At 39.9% G+C, this 11883-nt stretch overlaps 1 protein-coding gene across 1 annotated transcript in view; it reads right to left on the minus strand.

Moving 5' to 3' along the window:
- Positions 1-8817: 8817 nt before the first annotated feature.
- SLC30A5 (solute carrier family 30 member 5) overlaps positions 8818-11883 on the minus strand; it is a gene marked incomplete at its 5' end in the record, with an annotated part of 44926 nt that continues 41860 nt past the window's right edge. Inside the window, one exon of the mRNA XM_006169530.3 lies at positions 8818-10838. Coding sequence (XP_006169592.1) covers positions 10668-10838 — 171 coding nt within the window. The remainder of the gene's footprint in view (positions 10839-11883) is intronic.

Below are 11883 nucleotides of genomic sequence, written 5' to 3' on the forward strand. Positions count from 1 at the left end.
ACATCCCATAGTGGGATGTTACTGCTGAGCCATTGTGGCTGGGTCCACAAAGTTTTTATTTTTGAGTTGTTTGCTATAGGGTGCGCGTGCTCGCCAGAAAGACAGAGAGACAGAAAGTGAGAAATCACCCCCAGGAGGATGGCCATGCCACAATCCCTTCCTCTCCATTCTCCTCTTGGGATCTTGGGCACGCACGCACACGCACCAGGCGTGAGTTTAAGACACCGGGTCCAGGACTCGAACGACGAGTGGGAGTCTAACTACGTAGCCATTATGCTATCTGTTGGTCCCACAAAGTTTTTCTTTTAATCTCTCAGGAGATAAGTGCTCTCGTCTTTTATTATCATTATTTTTTGTTCTTGTTTATTTTTATACTTTATTCTTTTTGTCTTCTTTTCTAAAATATTTTTTTAATTGCCAGAGGGCAGTTTGTGCCCTTGGCAGACAGACAGAGGAGGGGAGAGAAAGCACCTGTCAATAGGGCATAGTCATGCTGCAATCACTTCTCCTCCATTTCTTTATCCTATTGGAATTTTGGGTATGAATGCACACATGCCTAGCATTTTTCACATGCGAGGGCTGGGATTCAAATCACAGTTGGCTACATGAGACTCAGCTCACTCAACCACTAGGTTTCAGAACTGGCCCAGGGTTCTTGTCTTCTTCTGAACACAGAGCAATATCCTTGTCTTCTTTCTAGCACTCATCTCTTCATACTCTATATTTCACACACATATGTATGTACATATATATATCTTTTGAGAGAGAGAATGAGAGACAGAAAAAGAGGCAGCTCTGAAGAGGTCTTCATGCCATGATCCACCCATCTCAGCCGGCCTGGATCATGGGCACACATGCCCAGCATGTTCAGTCCTGGGATACAAACTCAGTACTGTTTACTTGTGGGTCCAGTTGTGTTAACTTGGTGTTACCACCCTGCCTCTATTACACACACACACACATTTATTTATTTATTGCTAGAGGGTGTGTACATTCATCAGAGAGGAAGAAATCTCCTCCTCAAAGGGTCTCCTCCTCAATGGGATGTGGTCACACCACTATCTTCTTACTTCCGCTTTTCCTTCCCGTCAGGATTTTTGGCATGTACACACACCTGGAGTGTTTTTCAAGCCACTGGGGCCAGGATTCGAACTGCAGCCAGCCATGTGGGATCTGGCTTCCTTAACCACTCCAGCACAGAGCTGACCCTACTTTATGTATGTATGTATGTATGTATGTATGTATGCATGTACTCTATTGCCACAGGGTGTGTGCACTCACCAGAGTGAGACAAACAGTGAGAGAAAAAATGAGAAATAAATCACCACTAGCGGGCAATGGCCATGCAGCAATCACTTCTCCATTCTCCTCCTGGGATTTGGGGCGCCCATGCAAACAGATCTGGTGTGATTTTCAAGCTGCCAGGTCTGGGACTCAAACTGCAGTCAACCATGTGCCAGCACCTTAACCATCACACCACCTGCTGGCTCCAGTCCTACATCATTTTATATGCTCAGTAACTAGTGCCTTCCTGTGAGGAAATTTTTTGTCCTAAGTCTTTTGTGTCATCCACCGTGCTGTGTATATAAGAAGCATTTAATGTATCTGTTGACTAAAGATGTATCTTTAACAAAATTGTTCCCACAGGTTTAGGACTATTGCCTTGATTTCATAGGATTGCAAGGATATATTTGTATTTCTTGGACCCAATTCCCATCAGGTTGAGTCAGAGAATAAGCATCTGGCCCTTAGATCACAGCTATGATGGAGTCTGATTCTTAGGGCAGCTCATCCAACTATTATCGATTTGCAGTCTTTCCTATACTGCCATGGAAAGTGGAGGCAACCAACAACAGGAAAGAATGCTAGAAGTGAACCACTTGTAAAGTATAAGCCAGTATAATCTAACTGATACTTTTTACAGGACTAGACAATTAACCCCCATATAATTACCTAACAGGTCTTTGGTTAACTTGAGCCATATGTTAAAGAAAGGCACAGTAATGGGTATTTTGCTTGGTTTTAAAATACTTTAAAAAGCCCTCCTCTTAGCCTTCCTAAGTACAGACCTACTAATCTCAGACCTGAAAGCCATGATTATGCAAAACTGAACTACTAATGGGTTTCATAGTTCACTCCAGGTGGAATAAATCTTGCCACCATTCTTTGGTTCCTTAAGTCTCTTACATGCCACCTCCTCTGTGAAGCCTCATCTGCCTCCCTTCATCTAAAAGTAACGTCCACATTCTGAACTTTGCCAATTTCTTATGCACCAAATCTCTCCAAGTCTTTTTTTTTTAAACTTTTTTAAGGAAAATGCTCTTGACACACTTTTTTTATAAATAATTTAATTCCATTTGTTCTTATTGTTTTAAAATTGATGAGAGAGAGAGAGAGAGAGAGAGAGAGAGAGAGAGAGAAAGAAAGAAAGAAAGAAAGAAAGAAAGAAAGAAAGAAAGAAAGAGAAGGTAAGCCAGCCAAGTCTGGGACTTGAATTGTGGTTGGCCATGTGGGAATCCAGTGCCTTTAACCACCACACCACCTGCCAGCCCCAGTGTCTTCAAGTCTTTAATTGCAGTTTTTTATACATCTTATCTTCCCTAATGTAATTGTGAAGACAGGGCTTGTCTCTGAGTCTTCTCTTTAAGAGGTAAGTAAGGGGCAATGAGTATGTTACCTAGTGCCAGCCAGTTACCATCCTCCCTGACTTGGGCTTCAAGAGCCTTCCAACAGCTCCCTAGATTCCACTCTTGCTGTTACCCTAATCTTTTCTTTTTAAAAAAAATTTTTTTTTTGAGAGGTTTTTGCTATAGGGCGCGTGCGCTCACCAGACAGACAGAGACAGAGACAGAAAGCAGGAAATCACCCCCCGGGGGGGGCGTGCCCACACCACAATCCCTTCTCCTCCATTCTCCTCTCGGGATTTTGGGCACGCACACACAAGCGCCCGGCGTGAGTTTAAGCCACCGGGTCCGGGACTCAAACCGCGGTCGACTACGTGGGAGTCCAGCGACATAGCCATTACGCTAACTGCTGGTCCCGTAACCCTAATCCTTTGAAACAAACTGGTTCATGGCAGTTCCTCACTCAAAGCTGTTCACAGGCTTTCCTAGTCCTCAATGTGTCATCTGCCTAATTCTGTTGCTATCATTAGCCTTCTTGCTATCCTCGGCAGTTTAACTATTTTTTTCTTCTTTTATTGGAGAGGTTTCTGGCACGTGCGCTTGCCAGACAAGATAGAGACAGAGACAGAAAGAGAGAAATCACCCCCCCCCGGGGGGATGGCCACACCACAATCCCTTCTCCTCTATTCTCCTCTTGGGATCTTGGGCATGCACGTACACGTGCCTGGCGTGAGTTTTAAGCCACCTGGTCTGGGACTCGAACCACGGTCGACTACATGGGAGTCCACCGACATAGCAATTACGCTAACTGCTGGTTCTTAATTTTTTTTTTTTAAAGACAGAATGTTGCCATATCCCCCTACCTCAGCCTCCTGAGCAGCTGGAATTACAGGTGCATACCACCACACACAACCTTCACAGGAATCAAACCCTGGCTCCCGTGTGATCCCAGTCAGCGGAGCAGTGTCTAACTGCTGCTGGGCCTTCTTACTGTTTTTGTAAATCATGCTAACCACTCTGGCCCAAATTCTCTTTCATCTGATGTCCTTGTAATCTAGAATAGTAGATATAGCTTCTTCCAAAGATCTTCCAACCATTCTCTCCGACCCCTAGACTCTCTGGCCTTGGATTCTGCTTCAGTTCCATGTCAACCCTGAATCCAGAGTGCCTAATTTGGAAAGCTGGCTTTCTCACTTACTAGGCGCATGATTTGGGGCAAGTTAATTACCCCCCCCCCCCGCCTCAGTTTCCTCATTAATAAAATGGGGATACTATCCTACTCAATATATACCAAATGTCTGCACTCTATAGCAGAAACTCAAAGACTGGAAGATAAAAAAGCATGGAGAATAATTGTGGATGCTAGAGACAGTGTGGGAGGAGGGTGAGAAATGGGGGAGAGTGAGAGAAAGGGAATCAAGGGAAAAAGAAACAAAACATTTAAGGGTCACAAAAACGGAAATTTTTAAATGTGTGTGTCACCTGTGTTTGTTATGAGGGTATTTGGATTGATTAGGGTCTTCGGTGATTCAATAAAATGTGTGTGTGTGTGGAAAACAGTATAGAAAGCAAACATAGATACCAGAGACAGTGAGGGAGGAGAGTGGGAGATGGCGGAGGGTAAGAGATAGGGAATCAAGGATGGGGGGGAAAAAAAAGCAAAACATACAGGAAACAAGAAATGGAAGATCATTTGCTGACAATAACATGCTTGTTGATGTGCTTGATTGAGACAATATACAGTGTACTCTGGATGGAAAATCTCATTTTGTATGCTGTGATGATGTACAGTGAATGAATGCAAATAAATTGAAAAAAAAAAGGAAAAAAATTTTTTTGAGAAGTTTTTTTGCTATAGGGCGCGTGCGCTCACCAGACAGACAGAGACAGAGAGACAGAAAGTGAGAAATCACCCCCAGGGGGGATGGCCATACCACAATCCCTTCTCTTCCATTCTCCTCTCAAGATCTTGGCTGGGCACGCACGCACATGCGCCTGGCATGAGTTTTAAGCCACCGGGTCCAGGACGCGAACCGCAGTCGACATGGAAGTCCAGCAACATAGCCATTACACTAACTGCTGGTCCCCCAAAATGGAAAATTATTGATGATAATGTGTATGATAACATCTTTAACTGAACTAATATACAGTATTCATGCTGGGAAGTTCATTTTGCATGCTGTGATGATATATAGTGATTGAATGTATAAATTTTTTTAAAAATGGGAATAACAATTACAGTTTTATTGTTTAGAACAGTGCCCACCTGGCACATGATTAAGGGTTTAAAAGGTAATTCTGGGACCAGTAGATGGCATAATGGCTATGTTGCTGGACTCCCAGGTAGTCAACCACAGTTCAAGTCCTGGATCTGGTTGTCTAAAGTCACACTGAGCTTGTGTGCATGCATGCCCAAGGTCCCAGGAGGAGAATGGAGGAGAAGGGATTGTGGCGTGGCCATCCCCCCTGGGGGGTGATTTCTTGCTTTCTCTTAGTCTCTTCTCTCTGTCTTTCTGGCGAGTGCGCGCACCCTATAGCAAAAACCTCTCCAAAAAAAAAAAAGAATCCTTTTTCTATTTATTTATTTATTTATTTAAAGTTTTGCTATAGGGCATGTGTGCTTGTCAGAAAGAGAGAGACAGGAAGAAAGTGAGAAATCACCTTCCTCCTCCCAGGGATGCCACTCTGCAATCTCTTCTCCTTTGTTCTCCTCTTGGGATTTTTGGTTTGTTTCTCAAGTCGCCAGGTCCAAGACTTTAACTGTGAAGTCAGCCATGTGGATCCAGCCACCTTAACTTTCACGCTGGCTTGGTAATCCTGCATTTATAGCACTTATCACACCTGACATTTGATCATATGTTATTAGTCTGTCTTCTCCACTAGAAAGTAAATTCCACTGGGGTAGGAGTATGTTTTACTGATGATTTTATTCCTAGCTCCCAGAGTAGTATCTTTGGCATAAAGGCCTTCCGTAAGTATTTGTTAAGTATGAATGAATTTATTACATGTTTTAAAAGTCATAAATACACTATCAAATTACATTATTTCCTTAAAACAGGTTTCCCATAACTGAATATTTGACTACTATACTGTGTGGCACGCAAACTCTTTGGCGTTTAAATTCAAAAAGAAAATAATAAAAAATGGAACAATCTATATCTGAAAAACCCTAATCTACTGCGTTAACAAGCTTGATCAGCTGGAGCCAGCAGATGGCATAGCAGTTACGTTGCTGGACTTCCACCGGGCCGACAGCGGTTTGAATCCTGGACCTGGTGGTTTGAACCTCACATCAGGCACGTGTGTGTGTGTGTGTGCCCAAGATCCCCGGAGAACAGAAGAGAAGGGATTGTGGCGTGGCCATCATCCTTGGGAGGTGATTTCTCACTTTCCCTCTCACTGTCCCTATCTCTCTCTCTCCCAGGTGAGCACATTTGCCATAAGGCAAAAAATCTCTAAAAAAAAAAAAACTTGATCAAGGGTCTAGCAAGTGTGAAGGTGCTGGACACTCCCACATGAACAACCACAGTTTGAGTCCTAGACCAGGAGGCTTAATTTCTCACTTTCCCTCTTTCTCTCTCTGTGTGTGTCTCTCTCTGGTCAAATTAAAATAAATGAATGAATAAATAAAATAAAATAAATAATTAAAAAAATTAACTTGATCAGTCAAAACAAATTTAATACATAACACCACAGTACTAGGGGAGATATGCATGAGGCTATTATGTAGAGTGCTTAATATAGGGCCTAGCACAAAAAAGCATCTAAATTATTGTATACAAGCTATAAAGACTTAAAGAAGATGCAATAATGCAGATGTTAAATTACAATGAAAAGATTTGAAAATTGTATGCTTGTGTATATTGTCTTGTTTCAAGTTTCTGTGTTAACCCTACCCTATGTAACTTCTTCAACTAAAGGTTTTTGTTTTTTTTTTTTAGAAATAGGGTACCCTCTTTCCATCCTTCCTTCCTTCCTTTCTTTTCTTTTTTTTTTTTTTTTGGAGGGTTTTTTTTTTTTTTTTTTACTTTTTTTAAATTTTCTCACCACACAGACAGAGACAGACAGACAGAAAGCAAGAAATTACCCCCCGGGGGGATGGCCATGCCACAATCCCTTCTCCTCCATTCTCCTCTTGGGATCCTGGGCGTGTGTACGCGTGCACACACACACACACACACACACACACACACACACGCACCCGGCGTGAGTTTTAAGTCACCGGGTCCGGGACGCAAACCGTGGTCGACTACATGGGAGTCCAGTGACATAGCCATTACGCTAACTGCTGGTCCCTTCCTTTCTTTTTTTAAAGAGGTTTTTGCCTTAGGGTACATGTGCTTGCCAGAGAGAGACAGAGACAGTCAGAGGGAAAGTGAGACATCACCTCCTGGAAGGAATGGCCATACCGCAGTTCCTTCTCTATTCCCCTCCTGGGATCTTGGGCACACAGCACTCATGCCTGGTGTGATTTTTCAAGCCACCAAGTCTATGACTCGAACTGTGGTCGGCTATGTGGTAGTCCAGGGACATAACCACTATGCTACTTTCTGGCCCCCTGAGACAGATACCCTTAACAGGGCCTCAACACACTGTGATTCTTCCTTTAGACACACAGCTTGGTGCCTAGGTAGACCTGGAATCCAAAGCCAGGCCCCTCATGTCTCCAGAATCACACAGAAGCAACCTACCACCTGTACCACTACTGCTGGGCTGAGTATGGAATAATGGCTCAGCGAAAAAAAACACATATGTGTATTTGTGTGTACATGGAGTCTTCAAACATTTCATGGAAAATGTGTTTTATGAAAAACTTGTACACATTTCAAAATTTTTGTGTCCAAATACATACTTCAAATCAGTTTTTCCATAACATTTTTGAAGTATGTTTGTATGTGCATAAGATATCTGGAAGCATATACTAGGAACTGACAAAAGTGTTAGTTTCTAGAGAGGAGAGCTATGTAAGTAACAGAGGTAGAAGGCTTTCTGCCATTTACTCTTGAATTTTAGACCACGTGACTGTGAATGCATTTCTGCATTAACATGAAATATATTTTTAAAAATAATTATTTAATTTTATTATTCATTCATTTTTTAATTTGATGAGAGAGAGAGAAGAGAGAGAGAGAGGGGAAAGGGAAAGGGAAAGTGAAAGTGAGAAAGCAAGCCATCAGGTCTGAGACTTGAACCGTGATCTGTCATGTGGGAGTCCAGCACCTTTAACCACCATGCCACTTGCTGGCCCCTTATTATTCATTCATTTTTTAATTTGATGAGAGAGAGAGAAGAGAGAGAGAGAGGGGAAAGGGAAAGGGAAAGTGAAAGTGAGAAAGCAAAGCCATCAAGGTCTGGGACTTGAACTGTGGTCAGCCACTTGGGAGTGTCCAGCGCCTTAACCACCATGCCACCTGCTATTCCCCTAATATGAAAGATATTTTTAAAGGAGAATCATAATCAGGGCCGGCAAGGTGGCATGGTGGATGGGGGCACTGGCTTCCCACATGGCCAACTGTGGTTTGAGTCCTGGACATGGTGACTTCTCAGTTTCCTTCTTTCTCTCTCTCATTCTGTCCCTCTCTGGTCAAATTAAAATAAAATAAATGAATAAGTAAAGTTAAATAAAATAATATTTTTAAAAAAGAATCATAATCTAAATTTAAAATAAGGGGCCAGCAGGTGGTGTGATGGTTGGGATGCTAGACTCCCACATGGGTGACTGTGGTTTGAGTTCCAGACCTGGCAGCTTATTTTCTCATTTTTCCTCTCTCTTTTGCTCTCTCTCTCTCTGTCTCTCTCTGGTGAGCACACGTGCCCTGTAGTAAATTAAAAAATAAGAATAAATAAATAGTATTTCACAAAAAATTTTTTAAAATGCTAAAATAAATAAATTTAAAGTAAAACTAGAATTCTTTGATTAGAGATATCTACTTACATAGGCTCATTGTTGCTTCTAAGTGTAAATCATGAGCTCACAGAAGATTGCTAAATAATAGAAAACAATGGTCGGAGAAAAATGGAAGGAAGAGAAATTAATAGGTGTGGTAAACAACCACCATCTTTCTTGGGGCAAAGAACTATTAATAGCCACTTAGTTCAGGTACTGTGAAACTCATCTGTACACTTAACATCTGATCTCTTGAGATGATGATTTAGAGTTAAAAAAAAAAGAGACAAATTAATGCAATCAGGCTTAAAATACTTAATTCAGGCTCAATTTTATTTTGCCCTTTTTAACCTTCCCCCCTCCAAACCCTGTAAAATAGATCTGAGCAGATTTTATGGAGGAAGAGGATGATACCCAGAGAGGCTGATTTGCCTCATGCCACATAATTTATATGAGCTGAAATCAGTACTTTGGTCCTCTCAATACTGGAATTCCTCTTTTCCATTTGTACCCACTTATTCTTCAGCTCCCGCCCTCTCATCCTATTCTCTCTCGATTACACTTACTTTTCTTTTTTTGGTGTTTATATGCCTTCTAAGAGAAGTGGCAATTTAAATACTGGTGTAAACAGTTATTGTACCTCTCTAACTACTTAACATGTTTAAATGTATAAAAATTGCATTAAAATATCAATATGCAATTATTTTCCCACTACTTAAAATTTTAATAATATATTGAAGATTCTGGACCAAAATAATGTGCAAAGAGAAGACAAGGAATATTAAAATAACTTACAACAAATTTCTAAAACCCCTCAATATTAAAATTGGTAAGACAAAAATATGATTTACAATGAATGTTGGCCCTATGGTATAGATAAGAAAATAGTACCCATAGTAAAAAATTCATCTTACTTATCAAAATTCCTAGTGTACAAGTGAAAATACTCAGATGCGTATAAATAGAGAGTATTCTAAAGTTTCTTTTGGACAAATTCTTTGGTGTTTATAAACTGTAAATATTATATATTAATATCATAAAGTCTTTTCATACTACACAACCCGTTAAAATTGGGAATGAAAAAATATAAACTAGGTATCATCACAGAAAGTAGTTACAGGTTAATTTGAGTTCATGGTGCCCAAATGTTTCTGAACAAGTTTTACTTATTAGACCTTGAAATAATTACCTATTCTTTGATTTTTTTATATATCTAAATGTTCCAGAAATTAGAAGTTATACTGCTAACAAGAGAATTCAACTCGGAGTTGACAACTATCTATAATTTTTTTTCAGCTGGCTGTCGCACATGTATGGAGTTAAATGAAAAGATGAAAAGCCTAGCATTGCTTGGGTATCAGCTTGATAAGCAGCTTGGAGTGCCAGATGCATACTAAGAAATGGAATATTCTAATTTGGAGGAAGATAACGAGTGAGTGAATAACATGGACACACGCTGTGTAAGTTCTTTACCCTAATAAATTAATTATTCATTTGCAAATATTACCAAAAGTAAAAAATTTATTTTACAGTGGTTGGTTCTGTAATACACCAAAAGCGGTCATGTTATTCTTCCCTATTCTCACTGCTTATCTCGTATCAGTGGTTGATGCTTCTCCAAAAAAATTTAGTTGACATTTAAAGTGGCGATACAGGATTTACCTAATGGACTTAAGTTATAATTAGAAACCAGTTTTATATACAGAAAATCCACAAATATAGAACCTTTATTCCTAGTTTATCTTAGGTTATGCAAAAAATTGACTAAAAATTTTTCATTTGGGTCTCTGTAATAAACATGTAAATACATATTTACAATGGAGATGCCTTTTGATACAAAGTTAACACACAAGTAATTTTGGTTTTTACTAGAATCCATCATTATGTGTCCACTTTTGAAGATACTATATCAGGTTCATTCAAATTTTAATATTCTTTTTATACACATAATCCAAATAACTATTTTACTTGTACAACTACTGCTTCATTCTATATTTATACTTCCTTCAAGGAAGATTACCTGATCCAATAGTAGGGAGTTTTAAAAGTTTCTGTACAATCATGTGCAATTTTTGTTCTTCCAGCAATATTACAAATACTAATTAAATACATTTAGTCCTCATTCTTCATACCCTAAGAATAATTCTTGAGTTATCTCACATGATATAAGTACCATCTTTGCAGTATTTCATGGACTCCATCTGTTTTGTCATAGCCAGAACATCATGAAATCCAGTACTCAGGCCAGACATATGTTGAAAGTATGCTTCTTTTTCCACTTGAATGGTTAAATTGTTTACTCCAGCATCTTTAAGTATTCCTGTAACCTGTTATAAAATTCCAGACATTTAAATCATTGAGATTAATGCAGCTAGTATACACCTTAAATCATTGATTTTACTTTTTTTTTTTTTTTAGGTTTTTGCCATAGGATGTTTATGCTCCCCAGGGTGTGTATGTTCCCCAGAGAGAAACAGAGAGAGAGAAAGTGAGTAATTACTCCCAAGGGGGAACAGCTAAGCCACAATTCCATCTCCTCCATTCTCCTCCTGAGATTTTGGGCATACATACACACATGCCTGGCATGAATTGCAAGCTGCCAGGCTCAGGACTCAAGTCTCAGTCAGTCACGTGCCTTAACTACCACACCACTTGCTGGCCCTGTTATTACACTTTCTTTTTTTAAAAAAAGAATTATTTTTATTTAACTTTATTTATTTATTTTAATTTGATCAGAGAGGGAGGGAGAGAGAGGGAGAGGGAGTGAGCCACCAGGACTGGGACTCGAACTGCAGTTGACCATGTGGGAGTCCAGCACCCTTAACCACCATGCCACATGCTGGCCCTGATATCGCATTTTCTATGGGTATAGGCAGTCCATGATAGAACCTCAAAGTAATGTTTATCATTTAGTTAGTCAAAATATTAGATGGGGCCTTTTAGAGGGTTAGTAAATTACTGACTTGACAATTGAAGTAGAAAAGGAAAACAGCTATTTCCAGTTTGGTACATCTTAACAGGACTCTAGGTATTCTTTTGATTGCTATCCCAACTATAGTACACATTCACCAACTTGGTTATTATTAATTTATGGCTGTATTTATTAATTTATTTTTACTTACTTATTTTTAAAATAATTGTTTTATTTAACTTTATTTATTTATTTAAATTTTATCAGAGAGGGACAGAGAGAGAGGGAAAGTGGGAAAGTAAGCCACTGGGTCTAGTACTTGAACCATGGTCGGCCATGTGGGAATCCAGTACCCTTAACCACTATGTCACCTGCTGGCCCCATGGCTATATTTATAATAATTTACTTCTTTTTTTTTTTGGAGAGGTTTTTGCTATAGGGCGCATGCACTCGCCAGATAG

The sequence above is a fragment of the Tupaia chinensis genome, unplaced genomic scaffold (assembly GCF_000334495.1).
Source record: "Tupaia chinensis unplaced genomic scaffold, TupChi_1.0 Scaffold147123_1, whole genome shotgun sequence".
Lineage (NCBI taxonomy): Eukaryota > Metazoa > Chordata > Mammalia > Scandentia > Tupaiidae > Tupaia > Tupaia belangeri.